This window comes from Parasteatoda tepidariorum, chromosome 9 (assembly GCF_043381705.1).
Source record: "Parasteatoda tepidariorum isolate YZ-2023 chromosome 9, CAS_Ptep_4.0, whole genome shotgun sequence".
Classification (NCBI taxonomy): Eukaryota; Metazoa; Arthropoda; class Arachnida; order Araneae; family Theridiidae; genus Parasteatoda; species Parasteatoda tepidariorum.
The window spans coordinates 10,431,431-10,456,385 of record NC_092212.1 but is presented as its reverse complement, the minus strand read 5'-3'; the positions used below and the strand labels follow the sequence as shown (position 1 = coordinate 10,456,385).

At 31.3% G+C, this 24,955-nt stretch overlaps 1 protein-coding gene across 1 annotated transcript in view; it reads left to right on the top strand.

Annotated features, from left to right (window-relative positions):
• The window catches only part of LOC107442805 (salivary peroxidase/catechol oxidase), a 40,397-nt gene extending 25,817 nt beyond the window's left edge, over nt 1-14,580 (top strand). The window contains exons 8-14 of the mRNA XM_071185732.1: nt 457-564; nt 3,814-3,949; nt 6,470-6,823; nt 8,632-8,820; nt 11,010-11,179; nt 13,083-13,185; nt 13,822-14,580. Of these exons, the coding sequence (XP_071041833.1) occupies nt 457-564; nt 3,814-3,949; nt 6,470-6,823; nt 8,632-8,820; nt 11,010-11,179; nt 13,083-13,185; nt 13,822-13,888 (1,127 nt within the window). The 3' untranslated portion in view covers nt 13,889-14,580. The remainder of the gene's footprint in view (nt 1-456; nt 565-3,813; nt 3,950-6,469; nt 6,824-8,631; nt 8,821-11,009; nt 11,180-13,082; nt 13,186-13,821) is intronic.
• Nucleotides 14,581-24,955: the final 10,375 nt, after the last annotated feature.

The following is a 24,955-nucleotide window of genomic DNA, read 5'->3' as shown; positions in this document are numbered from 1 at the left end:
TTTTGTTGGAATTAATCCGCATTTTGGTTACGTGAAAGGGAAAACCACGGAAACCTCACACGGTCAACCTGGCGGGCAAGGGTACTCTAATACCTGATCCGTCTACCACTGAGAATATTTTACGTCAGCACTTTCGTCGATGCGAGCCGGGTGTGAAATTCGTGTCTACCAGCTATAGCTGGGATTCGATCCTGGCTCACCTCATTCAAAGGCGACCGCTCTATTCCCTGAGCCACCTCAGCTCTACTCACATATTATGAAGTAAAAACACCCTTTTTATTTCTTTAGGACTTGCGACCATGAGCGTAAGATTTCAACGTCACAGAAACACCATAGTGAAAGCGCCACCATATGCCTTCAGATCGACACAAAAACACACAGACAATTTGTTATTTCATCTTTACTATAGAGATTTTATCATTTCTTGCAATAATGTATGCATTCAATATTCTGCAGGTAGACTAAATACTCGTCAAACTCCTTTCGGGGAAATACTGCCACATGCTTCCAGCAACAAAACCCTGTTTTGTCCTGCCAATGAAATTGAAAAGTGTTTCTTATCAGGTATGTAGAGAATATTTATTTTTAACACAGCTACCTGCATTTACACATCTGTTTCTCAATTTTATAGAACCGAGTACATTCCATGTAATAAATGGAATCAAAACCTATTGTAAGGTACCACCTGTTAATCATTCATTATTTAATCAAATTTACCTTCCTGCTATTCATCTGTACGGATACAGTCTTGTGTGCTCATAGCAAAAGACAACTTATTAACTCTTATCAAATTATCACAATTTAAATTAATTAATAACAGGTATCACAATTTAAACGAAGAAATCACAAAGATACATCCAAGGATACGATAAAGAAAGATACAATAAGGATAAAGAAAGATACATCACTGCATCCGGTTGTCGTTTTATCGCATACTTAGCAAAGAAAAATTTTCTCCAGCTGGTAGAAAAAACACAATTAAAGACATTCCTCTGCTTTCAAAAACTTTGTATCCTTCGGTAGTTGTTTGAAAGCCTCCCCTTTTCTAAACAAAGCAGAGGTAGAATTAAATCCATTGAGTTGGAACAACACGAAATCTTATTTTAATTCCACCTCTCAAGGCACTGTATATGCTGTGATACGTACTGTGTGCAAAATGAAAAACAGATCACCTTAAATAAATTTTGATCTTATCATCGAATCGTCACTTTTTAGTACTCAATATTAATCGTTCAACGGGGAGACTTCAAATATCCTAATTAATTAGTGCAGAAATTAATTAGTGCAGAAGATGCTTTACTTTTTTTAGACGGATTCGGATTTCAGGCCCCCAAACTATAGGGGGTAGCCACAATCAGGGAAATGTGGTTCCAATAGTTTAGTCAAGAGAGCGGTCCAAAGTTTGGACCCCTTATTGCAAATTTTACTTTTTAGGTATTTCGCTATAGCTCGAGAACTTTTCAAGCGAATCGAAAACATTTTGCACATAATTATAAAATTCCTTTATCCAAAGATAATTCGATGCAAAAAATAACTTTTGGTAAATAATACTTATTAATTTTCATTACTTTATTTAATAATGGTATGGAAAATTTTGAATTGTAAGGTATAGAATTTCTATCATAATTTTGAAAAACATAGTTTTGCATGGCAAAATTCAAAATTTCAGCAAAATCGAATAGTTCCTGAGAAATTGAATTTCAAAAAAGTCATATATTTGAAAATCGATTTCTCAGGGACTATTTAACTGATTTTGCTCAAATTTTGTATTTTGTCAAGTAAAACTATATTCTTAAAAATGATACAAAGAATTCTATACTTTAAAACTTAAATTTTTTTGACCATTAATAAATTAAATAACGAAAATTAATAAACCAAATGTTACTCTTGGCATAGAACTACCTTTGGATAAACGAATTTTAGAATTGTCGGCAAAACTTTATAAATTCGCTTAAAAAGTTCTCGAGATATAATGATAAATGCAAAATATAAAATTAACATTAAGGGTTCAAAACTTTGGACCGCTCTTCTGATCAAATTATTGGGACCATAATTCCCAGATTGCGACAACCTTTATACTTTGTCAAAAAAAATTTTTTTTCAGCGAAAGTTTTGTACACAAAACCTTTATAATTTCTAAACTATTAATCTTATCGTTTCGAGTTTGTTTTTGATTCATAGAAAATTGCATAAAAAACAATACCTCATTTGTTTAAATATCAGCATTTAAATTTAACTCCCCTTTTTAAACCTTTAACCTCCTCCGGTTAACCCTTTAACGGGCACTTTATTTCTAGTAAAGGTAAATTAAAGTATTTTTGGAATTGAAATTGTTTTAAGAACAGTAATTGATACATATAAAAAATAACTCATTTAGTTTATAAAAATGCCATTTTTTTGGTGGGAAATATATTTAACATGACCTATTAGGAATTTACTGACTTTTATTTTCTTTCATTTATAAAATAAATTCCTTAAATGCGACAAACTTCAAAAGGAATTATGTATTTTATAACTTTTATACGTTTTTTAAAAGTGACAAATGGTTACCAATTTTATTCAAACTCACTTCAAGAAAGCTGAAGTTATTGAAAAATGGAAACCTAAATTAAAAGTGGTAAAACGTGGTATTAAGTATACTTGCCACAGCCTTCAAAAGGGTTAAAATCCCTCACAGGATTCCGTAGAGTTTTCATCTCCAGCCATTCAACGCCCTTCCCCCCCACCAAAAAAAAAGGAATTACAACAGGTCCCGGACTATTATTTCGATATCTATCTCAAACACTAACTTTACTTATAGGAGAGATTCTTTTAATCTTGAAATCATTAAATAGGGAAGAACAAACATTAAATTTTTAATTTCTTGTTCAGAAAAGTAAATTAGCTGTTACTGCCACTTATTTTTATTCAATTATAGCCACTTTTAACTTTAAAAATATCTGACAAATAAGTAGATATTTCTAATTGTTAATAAGAAGTAGTAGTATGAGTAACAATCTTTTTGTTATAGCAAAAATGTTGGAAGTAAAATATTTTTATTACAAGATTCAATATAAGTGGCAGGTTTATAATTTTTGTTTAAAACGTATACAGGGCTGCCAACTTTTCTATGCCTATTGTAAAAGTTATTTTAGTGGTAGCTATGTTTATGTTTAAAGGTATTATGTTTTTTTTTTTTCATTTGAACATACTTTCCACACCACTGCAGATAACTGATTTGAAAATTCATATGCAACGCCACTTTGTTCCAGCTGTTTCTTAGAGAGGCTTAAAAATGTTGGCAAAATTACCGAAAATTCTGAGATCTTTCATTTTTCAATGTGCAATAATTAAAAATAATACGCTTTTTGAAAATAAAATTTTCAAAAAGCGTAGTAGTTGGCAGGTCTGTGTATACATAAAATATCTGAGATTAAAAAATTTGTGTTTTTTTTCCTTTAAGTAAAGACGAAACAAAAAAAATTTCCTTTGCCACGATAAAACTTTCCTGTTCCAATTCGGCTCTTGTTCCTATTTTTGTTTCTAATGCAGCGCATTTAAAAATATTTTAAGAATATCTGTAACAAAAACAGAGAAAAACATTATTTTACATGAATTTCGTGAAAACTTGTGTGCTCATTGCTAAGATGGCTTATAAACCCTTATCAAGTAGAAGAACAGATAACACAAATTAGAGGTCACAAGATACACTCAAAAGTTACAGCGGGATGGTACGAAAAATCACTTCTGCAGATAGACAGTAATTCATTGATTTACTTCATTGATAAAACTTTTCAGTTTAAAATTAATCTTCTCGTATTGTTCGTTAAATAGGTGACGAACGAGTAAACCAGCATACAATGGTAATCTGTGTGCAGACTCTATTGGTCCGTTTACACAATACTATACATGACAAGTTGTTTGGCTTGAATCCTCATTGGGATAATGAAACACTCTATCAGGAAACCAGGTAAGCATTAAACGCTTGTGTTAACACTCTTTTCAGCCCATGAAACTTTAACTGTTGTTGTAGCCAAGAAAATGAAGGCTGTAATAAATAAAGTGCAAATTAAATGAAACGATATAGTACTTCCAGAGGATATAGTGTACAGAGCCATCACCTCCTACATCAAAAAGCCTCCACACGGTCTTTTATAAGTAGTCCGCGCAGATTGCTTAAAAAGTGAACCAGTTGTGCGCGTGAACCCAAAACCTTTTATAAAAGTAATTAAGAGAAATGTATCATATATATTTGAGAATTGAATCTGTAGTGGTTGACAAGTGACTAAGGCAAGCCAATAATATTCATAAATAAAACAAATTTTTAATCATATATTTGCTACCACTTTCTTATTTTAACTAAATTTTGTATTAAATGACTCGTTCGGAAAGTGGATATCCTTCACAATGGTCTGATCGGACTACCTATAAAAAACCGTGTAGAGGCTTTCAGTTATAGAAGCTTTTATGAAGCGTTGACAGAGCACAAGGGATAGTCACAGTCCTTAAGTTTGCTATGTAGGAATTAATGGGTTAAAATACAAGTCATTTGGATAATTGAAGTGAAGGTATCGATTCAATTGCGACCCCACCAGGAGGTTCATAACAGGGGAAGCGCCTCTAATGGCGTATCCAGCGATGCCAACTTGTTCCTCTTTGTAAGACGATAGTTTCTAGTAGCAACTAAACTAAAGTTATTTTTAATTTAATATTTTAGGCTTAAAGTAATTTTTCAAACACTAAATATCAAGAATTCAAATTATCATATGAAATGCACCTTTATTGCTGGTATCTTGTGGCAACAGTAGTAAAAAGCAAGCGTAATTATCCTTACTCTACAAGTTTTTCTATTTATATCGCTACCAATTTATTAAAACTTTTGCAGATAGCGGAGCAGTTGGCATCACTGCGTATCGTTTATGAATTGCTATTCAATTTCCAGTCCTTATGATGTTCTTTACCTCCCCATAAGTTTGTAAACGTTTTCAAAACAAAAAAAAATTTTAAAAGTTTGTTTCATAATAACTGAGACGAATGGGGAAAATGAAGCACAAGCTATTAGTTTAAAATAGCTCCAACACCAGAGTTAGTTTATTTTTGTTTTAAAAAGATTAATCTAAAGTATTCATTCCTCCAAAATCTGATTATGTTTACATTTATGGATGTTAAGTTTTTTTTTCAATTCCTTTGTCTTGCTTTTAGGAAAATCGCGGAAATCCTGAATTTAAAAATATTTTCTTTCTTTTTTTAATTACGAAAGTAAGCAGGCGTTGCTCTAAAAGTTATGAAAGTACGTTCATGGCCTTAGAATCTTCTCTTTTTTTTAAAAAAAAATTTTCTCAATAAAATGAAAAATAATGCTTGCCTTTAAGAAACAGGAACATGTAGTAACATGTTAGCTTGTTTTTAAATGATCCTTAACATGTTTTTTTTTTTTTTTGACAAAAGGAACTAAGTCGCTGCTCTAAAATTTTCGAATGTACGTTGATAGCTTTAGGATTTTATTAATTAATTTTTTTCGATAAAACGAAGAATAATGTTTGCCTAAAAAGCTTAAATTTTATGTTTGAGAGTTTAAAAACTGTTGTACATTATTGTACAACAGGAGAACAGAAGTTATTCTAAAACTTATAGCTCTATCTTAATGGTTCTATATCTTTATAGCTCTAAACAAAGTTTAGATTCTTTTTAATCAAGAATACATTAGTTGTTTGTAAAAATCATATATATAATAAAAAATTATGCTTATAATTCTATAACCTGTTTTGCTTTATAAAATCAACAAGAATATAGTCGTTACTCTAAATCTTATCACTCTAATTCAATGCTTCTATATATTCTTACGGCTTTAAAAAATTGTTTAGATCTTTTTCAAAGAACTGTTGTTTGTAAGGCAGAGAATCTGTGTTTATAATCCTCAAATTTGGATTTCTACAATCAACACGAGAATATTCGGAGTTTCTAAAACCGGAGAATGTATGTTTATAACTCTAATATCCGTTATTTTTATTAATCAACGAAAGAGTATTTGCTCTAAAATCTTGCAATGCATGCTAAAAGCTCTAAAATCTGTTTTTCTTTTCCAACAACTGGATAATAGTCGTCATTCTTAAAGCTGGGAATACATGTTTATGTCTTTAAAATATTTTTTTCCAATGCCCACCTGTGTTATCATCCGTCAATTCAGGCATATACAGGGCGATTTTGTTGACCTCTCTTTCAGGGGCACCATATTAGGTGGGCCAACGTCGCACCCACAGTGAGGACAGATAGTACAGAGAAGGAAAGAACATCCATGCCTTGCCCTGGATCCGAACCCAGAACCCTTCTGACCCAGGAGCAGTTCCCTGCCCCATACACAGGCCGATCGGCTGTCTTTAAAATATCATTTTTTCGATCAACAAAAGAATATTCTAATGCTTATGTTTATAAAAGATTTTTTTAATCAGCTTTTTGGATCTGAAAGCTTTATTGCTTGCTTTTTTAACAGGAGAATAGTCGTTGCTCTTCAGCAAAATATAGTCTACCAAGAATATCTACCATGGCTAGTAGGACCAGAAAGTATGAAGAAATACAATCTATCGGTGGATGCAGTTTCTTTGTATGATGAAAAAACTAGACCTTTCCTGTTCATTGAGTTCAATACTGCATCCTTTCGGTTGCATAGCATGTTGCCAAAAGCTGTGAGCACACATTATCCGGAGATAAGAATGAGCCTTACATACTCTTACTTCTGTCCAGTTTATAATGGACAGTTGGACGCCTACATCACTGGATCGTGTGAAGCCCCATCTGAAAAGTATGACCGTTTTGTGAAGGTTGATGTCACTGACTACTTGCACAGGTAAAAAATTCCCTTTATAAAAGATGGATTCTTTCTTGTTCCAATGTTCTAAACAGGTACAAAAGCAGTTTTCACAGCTCTAACCTTTCTTGTATTTCATATTATTTTAGTATTAATTAATTCCCCTTAAAATCCATTAATGTTGAAATAAACCAAGGAATTTCTAGTTTTGCACATTATAGAAAAATGTATGGGGTTTAAGTGTTTGTTTAATGTAGATTTTAACGCTTTCGAAATTAAACAGACTATGCTTAAATGAATCGTAATTTTTGAACGGATTCAAATAATTCGAAAAGCTAGGATTCCAGGATTGATATTACTGTAAAAGCCCGAAGGTTTTAAAGGTAAAACCTAGGATTTACCAGATTGGATAGGTAAAAGATCAATCCTTTACGTTAAAAATTAGGAATTATCAATTCATTTTGGTAAAAGCCAGATGCGAGAGATTCTGTTTTACTGTTGCCAAATTTATTTTTAAGAAACATTGAAATCCCTTATGTGGTTATCGAGAAAATTGTGTCTTAGTTCAGCTTTTTCACATGGAATCACCTTTCGTGAAATGGAATTAAATATTATATTGTTTTCTTTGTCCTTAATTTCATGTAACTTTTTGAAAAATAATTGTAAGACAGTTTCATTGGCACAATCTCAAATCATCTATATTTTTAATTAAATCAATTTATATATTTTCAATTAAAAATTTTAAAGTGTGTTTTAAACTTTTTAAGACACACTGTGTACTATATATACGGTTCTTTTGAGTTAAAAGCCGTTACGATGGTTAAATTTTTTTCGCCAAATCCAACACCAAGCATAATAATCAATCAACAATAATCGTTGTTAATTATTTTTAATAAACAGATTAATAATGGGATGTGAGTGCCATTTTTTGGTTCAACCTGCACTGACGACATTTTTTAAGGCTAAGTGCCACTGCCATGAATACTCTAAATTGTTTTTTTAAGGTTAAGTGCCACGGTCCAGTATACCCGATGATGAATGTTGATATAACTTAAGTGTAACTGATTGGTATACTATACATATACTGGTTGTTTTTTTAGAGTGACATTGCCTTGTATAGGGGATGGGTTACCTTTATGGTCACAAATTTGCTGGCCTAGAGTTGGCGATGTTTTTGTCCCCTATAATGAATCAGTACACAATATATATGAGAATTAAAAATTCAATCATAAATAATTCCTCGTTTTGGTGTCATACCGGAAGGTGTTGGTAACTCTCAGTTTAACCGCATAGGCTATGTAAATGTCCGAAATGAAGTCGTATGAAAAGTATATTTCGGTAAATCCTAAAGCAGTTTTGGTAAATCCTAAAGTTAGAAGTAAAGCCTAGGATTCGCTCGACTTCGGACTTTTACAGTAATATTGTGTAAAATCTAAAAAAAAAAATAATATCTTTTCATTGCAATTAGGAAAACTTTCGTGCCAAAATCAATGTATTTCAGGGTTTATATGGGTTTAAAATTTTTAAAAGTACTTTCGATATTTCAATTTTAAGAAAAAAATTACAAATTTCTTTTATTTCTACGCACTTTAAAATTAAAAAAACTAAACTCTGAAGTTCGAAACTAGTTAATTTTTTTTTTAAAATATTAAGAGTAGTCGAGAATACAGTTTTTTGAAGTGTACCTTTTTTCTTTTTTAAATTTTTAAGGACCATATGAACCTTGTGTTCGTATTAAGATCGTTAATGTAGGAATCATCGTTTTGCATCATCTTTTTTCTTTGTTTTTCTAATGTTTTTAACCGAAAATACTATACTGTCAATTAGAATTTTTTTTCCACTTATAGACCACCCAAAGCATCTTTCGGAGTTGATATCGCTGCTATCAACATCCAAAGAGGGCGAGATCATGGACTCTCAAGCTACACCGACGTGGTTGAGAAGTGCTCAGAGGGGAAAACCAGGATCGAAACATTTTCTGATCTCTTAAACAGAATGTCACAAGATAGTGTCGAGTTTCTGAAGAAAATATACACGTAAGATTTTTGTTTTTTACCCTCAAATGTGATTGTTGATATAGGGACACTTTAAGCACACTTAAGAAGAAAATACTTATGTCAGTAAAAAACAAAAAGTGACTTTAACAGTTCGCAAATAAAAATCACGCAAGGTTTGATACTACACTGGAGCATCATATTCAGTATTGCTCCATCAATTCTGTTCAGTATTTCTCCATTCATTTGTGTTCAGTAATGCTTCATCACTTCTGTTCAGTATTGCTCCATCACTTGTGTTCAGTAATGCTATTCAGTTCAGTTCAGTATTGCTTCAGTATTACTCATATTGTTTGTTCAGTACTGCAAATGCGGCAAAGAAACAACTCAAGTATTCAATCGTGAAATAAAATTTACGTAATAAGCATATTATCCCAATCAAAGGGGGGGGGATTTAAAACATACTTTTTATAGTCGCAATGTATTTAATTGCTTTCCAAATGTTGTTAAGTTTCAAGAACGACAGATGGGTGGATGGGTACTTTACTTGCATCACACTACAGCTGCACAATGGTCACAGTGGTTGCCCGAGGACCTCACCTGAAGTCGAGCACTTTACGGTAGATCAGTTTAACAAGGACCGGTACCACGTACCTTCGGTCCCTAAGCAGGCTGATCAATGTAGTCACCCATCCGCTTACTGACCGCAGACGATGACGTTTGACTGTTGCTCTCCTGGGAGAAAAAATAACGAAGACATTACGATTGAGTGAAAGAAAAGAAAATTAAGAAAAGTTTCACAATATTTTAATATAGAGAAAATTTGTAAATTTTACGACTGACTTGTGACTAGTTGTGGCATTTTAAGAGTAACCATTTCTTAAATCACGAAGCCTTTTTTTAAAAAAATAGAAAATTTTAAAGATTAAAAGTGTTAATATTGTAAAGCATTTCCTTTGAATCTTTTCTCAAAATATGGTAAACATTGAAACATCTATTTCTAAAATATAAAAACATTTCAAGTAACAAGCACAAAATTAAGTTATCTTCAGAATATTATAGAATATTCAAAATAATTCTATATTTATTAAAAGTAATATTTTAATAAATGCAAATAGGTTGCATTTTCGACGAAAAATATCATTCGTTACCTTATTGCCAGAGTAACCGTTAATTTTGCCGTATATATCTAAATAATTAATTTTTTATATAATTCATTTATATAGTTTGATTATAAAGACAATAATGTTATAAATGAACTTAAAAAACTGAATTGTGCTCGGGACTTTTATCTGTTACTTAAGCGTTACTCCTCGTTTTACTCTTATATACAAAGTAGCATTTCAAAAATCTGAAAGTACTTTTTGCAACTTGTTGCATTAATTAAGAATATTACCTGATTTAAAACTTCATTCGTTTCAAAATTAAGAAATAAGAAACAACAGTCGACATGTTTCGATGTGCTTCAAAAATAGGCACCCATTTTCAAGACTTGCTAGACGTGGTTGAAAAGAAACAAGAATAATTTGAAAGAAAAAAAGCAAAATTGGCGACAAAAAATGGAAAAATAAAGCTAAGGAAAATGGAAAATTAAACTAAAAAAACCACTGCAGCCGAGAGAGAAAAAAAAGGATGATGTTGTAGTTCATTTACGTCGTACTAGGGATGCACAGTGGGCTATTGGCGACAGTCTGGGAAACGTCCCTGAGGATGACCCGAAGACATGCCATCACAATTTTGATCCTCTACAGAGGGGATGGCACCCCCTCTTCGTAGCCCGACGATCTGTACGTGAAAAAAAGGCTGAAAAACAGAAGAAGAAAACCACAGTGGCCGAGACGGACAACTCAGGGTAAAATGTATTTTCACACGCTATGCCGAGAGGTGCCGAAGAACTAATGTCGTTAACAAGAGAATCACCATTCATATGAATAAAACAAGATTCCAGGGCATCAAGATAAGCTGATGTGACTCGATTGGAAGTAATTTTAGCGTAGTCTAAATTGAATTTATGCTCAAGATTCCAACAATGTGCAATTGAAGATTCATAAAATTCTTAATAACAGACATATCTATCGTGTTCCTTAAGTCTGAATTTTAAAGCACGTCTAGTTTTTTCAATGCAGCCAAGTTTGTACTGATTATAGTAGTATTTCTTTAATTAAATTGTTATTTGATTAAGAATGTTTCTCAACTTTTGTATCTATCTCTTTTTTTTCTTATTTCATCAGGGACGTAAGGGATATTGACTTATGGGTAGGAATGACAGTGGAGAAACCGATAGAAGGGGGTGTGACAGGCCCTACTGCTACGTGTATATCAGCCATTCAGTTTCATCGTCTAAAATTTGGTGACAGTTTCTTCTATACACATGAAAATGGAAGATATCCTTTCACAAAAGGTAAAGGGAAAAAATGGAAGTTGTTTTATGCTTTTACTTTAGAAAACTATGATTCTTTTTTTTAAAATTATTAATACCCTTTTTAAAAATAATCCTGAAATTAACCTCACTAAAACAGCAAAAAATGCAGTATTTATTGTCTGAAATATTCAAGGTATAGTAAAGTGACCGCCTCAATTATTCATTTTTGAAATCTCACAAAGTCTTCCACATTGAGTTTCACGAACTCTTTAACCTCTTGCCTGCGGTGCCTGATAGCACTTGTTATTTTGGAAAATCAGCTGCACCACCCATAAGCAAAAGCTTGAGAGGGAAAAAAATCGTATGCAAATTCTATTCAATCCTTATTGACGAGTTTTCAAATTATTTTTAAATCGATTGATTTTACTGAAATTTTGGATTTTGTCATGTAAAATAATGTCAATAAATTCGGTGTAAATATTTACCTGCCATACAATTCAAATTTTTCTTTCCGCAATAAGTAAATTAAGTAATAAAAAATAATAAATTATCATAAAATATTATATTTCACATTAGTCTGTGGATGATTTCGTTTAATCTTTGAGGCAAAATATTTTAATATATTTCGTCAGTTTCTGATATAAGGCAAAATACATTTAAAAAAAAACAGACTTTAAAAAGTCCAAATAGTTGACTATTTTCTTACCTAAATTATTGGGAACATATTTTTCTGATTGCGACTACCCCCTCAACCCATACTATTCGCGTAAAGAATGCGATTCCGATGTAAAAAAGTACGTTTATTCAGAAAAAGTACGTTTTTGTGCTGTAAATATCATCTGCACAAATTCAGTGACTCATAGAGTTATGCTCTTGAATCAGCGAATCCTACTACGTGAAAATCCGATCATTGAAATCGAAAAATATTCGGGTGTTCTCTTTTACTTGCTCTCTGAAACTTGACCAAATATATTTATAACCGGCCTTGAAAACCGATTCAGTTCTGAATTGAAGGCAACCAATGTTCAAATCCATAGCCGTGTAATTTTGATCCCTGACTATAACACAAAGGGATGTATTGTATCAAGCTTTGGGAGAAACTAGCCTTCAAGGAGGGCTATTTGATGGATCTAATCCCCATTCACCTCAAATGGAGAGAAAAACCACCAAACCTCCTACGGTTAGCTCGACAGCAAGGGGACTCTAACCCATGATCAGTCAACCACTGGGGATATTTTACATCAGCATTCTGGTCGGTCAACGCCTCCTATAACTGAAAGCCTCCACACGGTTTCTTATAAGGTAGTCCAATCAGACCACTATGAAGGTAAACCAGTTAACGGAAGAGCCATTTAATAGAAAATCTAAAAGAAATAAGAAAGTGGTGGAAATTATAAGTCTAAAAATTTGTTTAAATTCTGAATATTATTGGTTTGTCTTATTTACTACCACTACAGATTCAGTTCTCAAATATATATGATAAATTTCTCTCAATTTCTTTTAAAGTAGAATTTGGGTTCATGCGCATAACTGGTTAAAAGAAACCGTGTGGAGGCCTTTTGATTTGGAGGTGATGGGTCATTTCAACCTGCCATCGCTAGGATTCGTACCTGAGCCGTTTCATAGGGCCCTCATTTATCCCTGTCCTCTGAGCCCTCACGGCTCTGGCTAAATATATAAAACATGATATTTCAAAGAAGCAAAGTGCAGGGGACAAACAGAAGTTACATTGAACTATCGCTATCCTTTTTTTCCATTGGTCAATATGACTTAAAATAAATGTATTATTATTAATTTAAACGACGCACTTGCGAAAAATAATAATCGGAAGAGGTTAATACTAATTACTGATTTAAATTTCCTAAATATAACAAAGAGGGGGCAAAATTTACGGTATATAATTTAATTTCTTAAAGGTAAATTCATTTCAAATATTTTTCAGATCAACTGGAAACTATTAAATCTTTCTCAGTGGCACGCTGGCTTTGCGACACTACAAGCTATGATGAAGTTCGTAGACACCCATTTGCTGTACCTGGGAAAAAGTAAGTTAAACAAGCTTACATATATAAACTAGAAAAACTTACATATATTAACAGGAATTTTATTTTTTATATGCATTATTATTTATAAGCTTAAATATTTTCAATTTCTTGTTATTTCATTTTATATTACATATCTATTATTTATCAGCCGACGCAATTCAGAGTTCATAAATGTTAAACTCCGTACCCTTGTATTTTTGAACCCAATCCAAAAGACAATGGAACTCTTGCATCAAATATTGGGATAAACTTACCTGCGTGGAGGTCTATTTGATTGAGCTAACCAGCATTTGAGTTACATGGGAGGATAACCTCCCATGTTAGCTTGAAGGCAAGGGAACTTTAACACGTGATCCCCCATCCAATGAGAATATTTTATGTTAGCACTGTAGTGGGTGTTAGGCGTGTACGGATTTTGTGACCAGTCATCGTTGGGATTCGAATCCGATACCTCATTGGGAGGTGAGTGCTCTATCCCAGAAGCCACCACGGCTTTAAATATCTTGTTAGTGAAAGTTATTTTCAACTGTATTTTTGAAATTTAGTACTAGAACTGAAAACTACAAACAATTATCTTGCAAATGTCATTAGTTATAGTTGCTGAGAAACTAATTAATTTGTCTATTCTATTTTCAGTAATCCTGTTACAGCATGCCAAAAAATACAGCCTCTTGACTTATCATTGTGGAGAGAGAAACCATGACTAAAACCATGACTTAGTGAAGCTAGGGTTAATGAGATAAATGAAATTAATTCGATGTGTAACGATTTATCTTTGACATTTTTAGTGTTATATGGTACTGTGATTCCCAAATTTTTTTCGACTCCAGAACCCTATACGATCAACATTTTTTCGACGGAAATTCAATTTCATAACTAAAGTATAAAAAGACAATTGTAAACGTATTAACCTATAAAAGTCAGCTTTATTTTGATAATATTTATAGAGGAGGATGGCATTTTTCATCGTTTTATCATTAACTATTTTAAATTAGCTTTTATATCAGACAATTGGATATTTGCACTGCAAGAAGGAAAAGATCACTGATACTCACACATATGATCTACGACGTCAGCATCGTTATAAGCAAAATGTCGTTTCAAAGTTGGGCTAATTTTCTCCACACAAGTTAAAATGTTAATTAACGAGAAAAAACTATATTTCAACAAATTTGATGGATGATACGGCACCTTTTTTAATTAACTTGAAGTTAATTAAATTAAATGCCGTTTCACACATCAAATTCATTGAAATATAGTTCTTTCTCGCCAACTTCTTTTATTTAACTTAGAATTATTATTTGTTTATTTATTTTATTGTAACTGTGATATATTTTTGTTAACTCCTCCTGTACCTGGCAACTTCGATGCATAATTAACTTAATTATGTTCCACATGGCTTCGCGTCTGTCTTTGTGTTAAGTAGCTCACTAAATTCTCCACAGCTGTTAATTTGGGAGAGAAAAAATGTCTAGAATCTGCCATTGTATAATGATACTTTTTAAAAAAATAAAATATTCAGTTAAAAAAACTATTTAAAAGTGAAAAAAATCTATGAAACGTTGTTAAATAATTGTTAATCCATGAGCAGTCTACCAGATTTACGTAATTAATCACAATTTCATCAGGTGGAAATACATAAAAACAAATAGCCATTTGTAAAATAAAATTCCTTTTTTTTTCTAAAAGTATCTACCAGTTAAACTAATAAGAAATATATTTTGTTATTTTTTCGTTTACTGCATGTTATGTTTAAAGGATCGTATGTTTGTTTTGACAAATCAAACGCTCGTCGTCCTAAGCCAAAAGCCATTGGTTTGGTTAGATGACTGAGCATGAGCAATAGCATCAATAAAGCAAAGTAGACTTTTAAAAAAGATCCACTTTCGAAGGATACCCACAATATGTTAAATCATAGCGAAGTGGGCGTGCTTCTTTTTTTCATCTCCAACCAAGACTCCATTATGGCATACATTTTATGCTTTTAAAGATCCGCCCCCAAATTTATCTTTAAAACTACTGTCCTGTCATTTTTTCTGAGTTCATTGAAGCGATGGAATCACCTAACAAGTTGCCTGCGAAGTAAGTTTCATACATTTAATTATATGTTTTAAACTTATTGTTATTAAACTCATAGTATATAAATAAACGATGTTACACGCAAAATGTTTTGTTAACTCTTAAAAGCTTGCGAGGTTATGTTGATGAATAGAAATCGAACTAAATCCACACCACACACACGGTTTTTTATAGGTAGCTACTAGTCCGATTAGACCACTGTGAAGGATATCCACTTACGGAACGAGTCACTTAATACAAAATCTAGTTAAAATAAGAAAGTGGTAGCAAATATATGACTAAAAATTTTTTTTAATTATGAATATTATTGGTTTGCCTTATTCACTTGTCAACCACTACAGATTCAATTCTCAAATATGTATGATAAATTTCTCTCAATTACTTTTATAAAAGGTTTTGAGTTCATGCGCACAACTGGTTCACTTTTTAAATAGTCTGCGCGAACTACTTATAAAAGACCGTGTGGAGGCTTTTTGATGTAGGGGGTGATGACTATATCCTATGTTTAAATTACTGAATCTATTCCTAAAAATTCTACTCCTTTAAAGAATAAAAGAATTATTGGTTAAAGTAATTATTGGTTAAAACTCAATTTGTTTTGATTATTAAAATTTACAGTTACGTTTACCGTTTTATTGAGTTGTATTTGTTATATGTGCATTGTGGTTCTAAAATTAATGTATGTACACCTTATGTTAAAATTATATAATTACGAAAATAGCCTAATAATACGAAAACATAATATAGCATAGTAAATATAAGCATGGATATATATGTTTACAAATTTTGCTATGTTACTCACATAGCAAAAAATTTAAATATAGATATTTGTGTAGCAATAAACTTTCTTCGTAAATACTATTAATTGATTAGTGAAAGAGGCTCTGTTATAATAATAAATAAATAATAAACAATACTTTTTAACTTTTACCGCTAAACAATTGAGAACATAGTCTAATAATTTAAAAAAAAGCATGAAATGCTGTTACATACTTTATTATTTTCTTTCTAATGAATTATGAAGAAGAAAAGAATGCTCTGTACAATTACAGAAAATCGTTAGTATATTTTATTTACTTGTTGAACTTGTTTTTATACTTTCGTGTTGAATTATTATTTACTTTTCAGGGGGGTGTTTTTTTCCTGCCCATAATTATGTATAAAAATTGTTTTTACTTCAAAATCTAATTTTGCTTTAATGAGATTTTTCTGATAATGAAGCAAACATTTGTGCTACCACTTTTGCCTTTCATGCAAAAAAAAAAAAAAACATCTTANCGTTATCTTAAGGACATTTGACTCAAATGCTCATAGGAGTTATTTTTATTAGCTATATTTCTTTTTTAATATTTTCTTTCAAATTTTCTAGGAAGAAAATTAAAAAGCCTTGGGCTCGGTGCTGTATTTGCAATGTAACTACAGCCACTCGTCCTAAAAGGAAATTTTCTTAGATTTCCGAAAGATCCAGAAAGGTAATGAAAATAGGTAAAAGTATTGAAAAAAAGAGGCAATATGTCCTTAATATTTCTTGCAGCTAAAATTTATTTTACTTCTTATTATATTTATGTATGTATATTGGTTATATTTTCTTTTTCGCCAATTTCGTGTATATTTTATCAGTATCAATTTTATGACTATTATTTGTGTATAGATATTAACTCTACTGTATTACTATGTATGTTTTTGTCTGTAATTTATGTAATGAATTTTTATCCTTCATTTAATTTATGTATTTATTACAGAAATTAAATGCAAGCCTTTGTTGTTGATGTACGAGATTAATGTAAAATAATTATGCATATTTGAATAAATTTCTGTTTTTACTAGATGATCTTAAATTGTTGACTTAATTTTTTGTCACATTATTATAAAATGTCACATTATTTCATCATTTATCTGAAAGAAATATATTTCTATTTGTACTTAAAAATTGACGAATTTTTATTTTTTTCTTCCTCCTAGATTGATTTNGCAGGTAAGGGGTTAAATATTTGATTTACAAGAAAAATACTCTGATACAACCTAACACAAAATTAAGTGATATTAATTCATTCAAAGCAAAAAATGTTTGACTAAGTTAAAATAATAAATTATGTTTATTTTTTTATTAATTCGTCAGAGGTAAATATTTTCCTTGTTTAGTAAGTACAGTGCACTNTTTTTTTTTCTTAAATATTTGATTTACAAGAAAAATACTCTGATACAACCTAACACAAAATTAAGTGATATTAATTCATTCAAAGCAAAAAATGTTTGACTAAGTTAAAATAATAAATTATGTTTATTTTTTTATTAATTCGTCAGAGGTAAATATTTTCCTTGTTTAGTAAGTACAGTGCACTCCCGATTATCCGGGTTAATCACCGAGACAGGTCGCACGGGCAATCGAAAAACACGGATATGCCGAAAACTCCTTTTATTAAAGAAAAATTTAATATCAGTACAAAAAATATAAAAATTACTGACATTTGCATACATAACATCAAACTAAGAATTTTCCTTATTAAAAAATGTGTAATACGTCTTCGCCATATATCGATACACATATTTTACGAACCGCAGTAATGTCACCGTAATCAAATCCTCCCATATAATCTAATAAAGTTTCCACAGAGCAGCAGAATGAGAAATTGTATTTCATTCATTTACTACATCTTCTGCATCAGTTACTATCATCACTATTTGATTTAACAACATAACGATCTCTTCATGAGTGAAATACTGGAAACCAGTCTTCTAAATTTTCTTCAACAAGAATACCGAAACCAAGAATAATCCGCAAACCGGATAATCGAGAGTGTACGGTATATCTTTTCTCAAAATCATATAAGTCTGTAAAGTGCAAAAGCAGACTGGTTTTGAGTCACTTTTCATTAGCTGTTTACATGAGTGGGACAGGGAGAGAGGGAAGGGGTGGGGAATGGGGTTGCTTTGAGATGGGGAGTGAGGGAGGGACCCTCTGTGAGGAGGCAGATTGCTTTCCGAGCAATACCTTGATGGAGCCTGTGGAACAGGTTTACATGGGGGCCTATGAGAGCCAATTAAATTTACTCATCAAGGACAAGCACTGTCCATAATGTTATCGTCATTAATGATTCATGTTGCAGTGGATGATTGACATGGAGAAAACATTTAATTTATTTTTCACAGATATTGAATTTATATTTTTTTCCATAGTTTTTTATATACAGGGTGATACTGAAGAGATGGTCAAAATTTTAGGAAGTGATAGTACACACCCGAGCAAACAATTTTTATCGAAGAATGCATGGTCGAAAACAAAACGTAAAGATGCTGGCGCATTTGGAAAGTTGTTTGATGCAAACGTGAAAGCTCCATTCCTGTTGCGAGTTACTGCGCTGCGTTACTTGTTGTCAAGCTTTCTGCCACTGCAGGGAAAGTTCGTGATATGCCTGATGTGTTTCAGAATGTTCGTCTATCTTTTCTTCGCCGTTGTACTGCATGCATAGATGCTGCCGGCCACTGTTTTGACAACTTATTGTAATCACATGCCATTAAATTTGCTTTTATAACTTAACTTCATCGTTCTTTGTGTGTTTTTGCCTCATATAAGAACATAAACTTTGACGCCCTCTAGCGATTCTGCGTTTTGTTTTCGACCATGCATTCTTTGATAAAAATTGTTTGCTTGGGTGTGTACTATCACTTCCTAAAATTTTGCCCATCTTTTTAGAATCACCCTGTATATGTATATATATCTACTTTTTTTCATAGTTTGTAGTGTAGTGTGCTGCATTTTTTCAAAGAATAGTGTATCGAGTAGTACAATACAAAAACAGTAGTTTGTGGCGATTATTGGCAACTGATTTTAATGTCAGTTTGAAATTCTGTTCTAACTTAACTAATTTTAAGAATTTGATGGGTGCAAATCGTCCCGGTTTCGTCATATATTAAATATAAGAGAATAATTAAGAAATATCCATTTATGTTTACATGAGCCGGTTTGTTATTCTAAAGCCTTTTTTTCAAATTTTTTTTATTTAACCTTTAACTTTTTTTGCCCTTTTCAAGAGCAAATATATATAGTTCTAGAAATGCCTAATTATCACGTATTTGCTGTCTTTTTATTTCTCTTTTATATCCAAGAAATTAAGTGTATCGAAAATACGTTCCTTTATTTTTAAGTAACATTGCTTCCTGAATATGCATTCTCAGCTGATGGCTCAGGGGGTAGAGAGTTCACCTTCCAATGCGGCAAACCGGGTTTGAATCCCAGTTGATACAAATTCCGCATCCGGCTTGCATCGACCACAGTGCTGACGTGAAATATCCCAGTGGTAGACAGATCATGGGTTAGAGACCCTAGTAGCGTCCCGAGTAGGCGCTACTATTTATGTACATTGTTCTCCAAAAAAATTAAACCTATTTTAGCGGCTGGTTATAACCCAGCAGAGTTGATTCTTCCCAGGGTCTTTTTGTATTCTATTATAATTTTATATAATTTTCATTATAACTATTTTTCATTCCGAGCATCCTGTGACTAGAAAGTAGGGGTTACTATTTATGTATGTTTCCCCCAAAAGATAACAAACCTATATCTGCAGCTCGCCTGGTTTAGACCCAGCAGAGTTGATTCCTCCCAGGGTCTGTCTATCACCTCCTACATCAAAAAGCCTCCACACGGTCTATTATAAGTAGTCCGCACAGACTATTTAAAAAGCGAACCAGTTGTGCCCATGAACCCAAATTCTTTTATAAAAGTAATTGAGAGAAATTTATCATATATATTTGAGAATTGAATCTGTAGTGGTTGACAAGTGAATAAGGCAAACCAATATTATTCATAAATAAATAAAAATTTGCCTCAGATTTGCTACCACTTTCTTATTTTAACTAGATTTTGTATTAAAGGACTCGTTCGGAAAGTGGCTATCCTTGACAAGAGCCTGATCGGACTACCTATAAGAAACCGTGTGGAGGCTTTCAGTTATAGGAGGCGTTGGTCTGTTAATTTTTTAAACTGTGTGTTACGGGTTGTTAAAATATTTGGACAACAGACAATCCAACTTGAAGAAAGCTTTTACTGGACTACATTTAGAATTTTTACTTAAGATTTCATATTCGAAAATATGATGAAAGTTATCATCTGTCATCATCAAACTTGTGCATCATTATAAAGTTTCGTATTGAACATTTCGATACATTCATTTATATAATCTGTTTGGAAGTCTTTTATAAGAAATCTACTGCTGATGGCTTTGGGGGCTCCTACAATTCATCGAAAAATTTGCTCTTCCGTTTTATCCAAATTTTCTTACTTAATACTATTGCTTATCGACCTGATGGCAGAGGTGTAAGTGAAAATGAATCTGATTGCTTGAATATAAATTTTTCTTTGAACTTTTAATCCCTGTGTGAGTTCTTATTAAGTATGGATTTTAACATACTCAATAAAACCTGGATCAACAACTGCTGGATAGTAAATATTTATACCCGAAAATCCAATATGCATATAATTAGGGGGGGAGTCAAAAATCTTCAACTTTCCCTATTCAATAATCGCATTTTAATGAAGGCAAAGCCTGCTTAGTCTGATACCAAATTCAAATTTCACTTGGTATTACCATGTAAGAAAGTGACAGAAATCAACAACTGCAATAGATAAACTTCAAGCACTTATCCCTTAATAATCAAAATTGGATATCAAACTGAAATGACAAATTTATTTTTCGATGATTAGACCAATACTCATATATGCATCACCAGCATGACAACATTTCATAAAACGCAAATGAAGGAACTTTCTATTTTTTAAATTAAAGTTCTGAGAAATATAGCTAAAGCACGGTGCTTCATACGAAACAAAGACCTCCATAAAGATCCTAAAATAGTAAGATTCGACATCCCCAAATAAAACCGGATATTTTTTTGACGAAGCTTTAATGCGAATTACAGCAAAGTTTTAATAATATTTTCGTCGCCAGAACCAAAGAAGACATTAGACTTATTGCGACGCAATCTTTCAGCGATATGACATAATCAAGACATCATATTTCTTGATTAAATGCATCCATTAGCACACCCAGACTTTAAAACTAAGTAAAAGGAACAACTATATCCTCTCCTATATGAAAACTTTTTATTCTTCATATTTATATACCTTACTCAGGGCCCGAGTTAAGGATTTCGTATTCTTAGCCAGTAAATATGCCAAATATCAGAAGTATTCGCCAATTATCGAAAGTCTTCGCTAAATGCAACTCCTAACAATTTTTTCATGATTAATTTTTTTCCCATAAGGAAAATATTTTACTGTAGTTTGCTTCAGGCTTATATTATTTAAAACCAATTCTAATTACGGTCTGGTTGGTTTGCGAAAATTCATTTTGACGTAGTTTTGACAGGATCGAGTTAAATATATAATTTTCTTTTTCATCCAAAAAATCATTCGTCAAAATGCAATTTTATCCGCCAAATTTAAGATTTTATCCCATTTGACGAGGTGGCGAATGCTTAACACGGGCCCTGCTTACTGACTATTATGAAAAAGACAAATAGGTTTGGTTGACCAAAAAAGTGATTTATTTTAAGGTTTTTAAAAATTATTTTTAAAAAATACTCATTGTGCATTTAAAATGATTTAGTACTCATATTAGTTCAAACAACATTTTTCAGTGCAACGTCTTTCTTAAAATGTCACCCCCTGCGTACGTTTAAATAGACTAGAAAATATCATTTGATTGCCTTGGAGGGGTCATTCTATTTCTTTCATTGCTATTGAACCTCTCTCCTAGACCAGAACGCAGATTCTCTGTTCCGAGTCGACGAGCTTTAAATTTTTTGAAAAGTAATTTGATAAAATCTTAAATAAATTGAATAATCTATTAGAAAACATTATAATATATTTAGTGGTAGTCGTAAAAGAATTTTTTTTCTTTTTAACTTTTTGCGATATACATCTACAAATTGAAAAAAATTTTAATATCCTTTTCAATGAAATTCAAGAAAAGAAAAATATTAAAAATATATTCTTCGTTTTGAAAATAAAAAAAAGTAATAATAAAGAAATCCTCAGCGAGAAAAAAAGCATCAAAAACTAAAGCTTTGTCTTTCCAAGACTTCCAACAACTTTTCTTGCTCTCATTACATGAAACGCCTACTTTTTACTTTAAACGGGATGACAACTTTTAGTCGAAACTTGATTTGCAAAATTTTTAAGATCATTTTCAGCGTTATTACAGTGAGGAAGAGTAATATTAAGAAGGTATAAAGTTCTTTTTTGTCTTCTTATTTAGATTATAAATTTTAAAGATAATTATTCTTTTTGATCATGACTTGAATTACATCCCTTATATCTCTACGATTGAACTTTCTCCCGAATTAAAAGAAACCGGTACTATTCCTCTTAAANAGTTTAAGGAAAAGTAAATAAAAAGTTTTTATTTGGAAATTTAGTGAGTAAAAAGTACTTGATTACAAATAAGTAATTAAATAGATAAATAAATAAAAAAAACGATTTTAAAGAACATTTTGAGGAAATCAATAATTATAAATAAGCTTAAATTTCATTAAAAAAAAACGTTGGAACAAAATATATTATTAATTTAAAATGCTCTGAATTTTTCGAATTGAATATGAATTTGTCATATCTCGAATAGCAAAATTAATTTATTTTTGTATACAATAAAAAAATTTGTGGTAAATATTTATTATTTTTTGCTATATTATTAATGAATAATAAAAAAATTGTTAGGTTAGGTATAAAATTTTTTTTCATCATTTTAAAAAGTACAATTTTAAATGGTTTTTGAGAAATCTAATTTTGAAAATGCGAATTTTACAAAACTAATTTGATTATTTTTGGAAGCTTAAAAATGTTTCCAGTGATCAAGTTCTGCCTTCTCCCACATTCATCTAGCAATTGAACAAGTCTTAATGTATTTAATCTCGACTCTCCCAATAATGGATCGTCATATTCTGATAAAGATTTCCCTATAGGTTTTTTTTTTTTACTTCTAATATATTTTCTAAAAATAAAGAATGTAGTGATGTAACATTTTCTTTTAAATTCTTTTCTTTTATGTAAAGATATAACTTTAATTCATAATGAAAAAATTAATTTGGATTTGAGTTAAGTTAAATAAAATTTCAGCTATATATTTTTAATTGATTTGCACCGAAAAAATAATAAGTGATAAAATAAACTTTTACTTTTGTTTAAAAATTTTGCAGTTAAAATTTCATATAGAAAATCATAAATTGTTTCAAATTCTCAAGAAAGGGTGAAGTAAATCATTATTAAAAATAGTAAATCGCAGTCTAATTTGATCATCATCCCATGTCTGCGATAAATACATTGATGCGAGAGTATATTTTTTAATCAATTAACTTTCAAATAAAAAGTTAATTTGAGCTCTGTTTCAGAAAAAATGAAATTATTTCTGACCAAAATTAGTTTTTAATAAATGTCAGAAGCACGTTTTTAAATATTTTCCTTTTTTTTTTTTTTTCTTCTTACGTTTGCTCTATAAGAGAACAATTCCAAGAGAGAAAAATATTAACAACGTCTCCATTAAATGAAATATTATTTTGTTAGTGTTACACAAGTTTTAAAACATTAAATAAAAAAGATTGGATAGCCTAAAAGATCAATTTAGTTATATAAGAAGCAGGTGCGATTAATTTAAAGGAAATATAAAAATACATGTTCCAAAACAAAACGCATAATAAAAGCAAAATTATTTTTAAATAAAAGTTTAATTACGCATTCACGATAAGAACAATTCGGCAGAACTGTAAGAAAATATTTCCTTTATTCAACGTAAACAATTTTTGTACAAGGTTACAGCTTCGGAAATATTGTAATAAGCCCAGTTTCCACCAAAGTGACGTAATTGCGTACTATGCCAAGGGGAACTGAGTGCATGACGATTTTATATTACGTACCCGGGCGACTTTAACGCTGTGCGATGCCAGTTTTTCGATCCTTTTCACTTGTGTAATGATATATTGCGTCACATCGTCCGGGTTCCTTTTTGAAGCGTCCACTATGTCAAAATTTTTTGGTGAATTACTTTTCGATTTCCTTCAACTCAGTCAAGGTAAATAAAAAAGAATTTTTTTTTTCAATTCTCAAAAATTATGGACATTGTTACATGTTATACGATCGGTAGATATAAAGCGATCGAGAAGTTATTTTATACCATTCTTATTAACACGCAGGTTCTGCTCACCCATCCCATAGACCATTCATCTTCGTTTTCTTTTCTCTTTCTAAATCGACAATAAAAGATAATTTCTTCATAAAATATATAGTAATAATTACAATTATATGTAGACACATGTTATTATTGCGTTAACCTTGTATCACCCAGCGTCATATTTACAGAACAGCTCCTACTTTTAAATACATATATTGTGCTTAGTCAATTATTTCAGCTCTGCCATTTGCATACCTGCCAACTCTTTCGGATTTTCCGGAAGATTTTATTTTCATATTTAAAGTGGTTTTAATAACATACTATTTTTTCTTTTATAAACTTTATTTTTAAACGATTTTGATCACCACTATTCTTACAAAAATTAAGCACATATATTAATATGCGTTACTAACATGGTTGTCAACTTAAGTTTTCTCAAATACAACGTATTTGTTTGCTTAAAATTGAAGTTTTAATTCCATTTTAATACCACTGGGAAAAATTATAATGGAAAGGATTAAAAGTTGGCA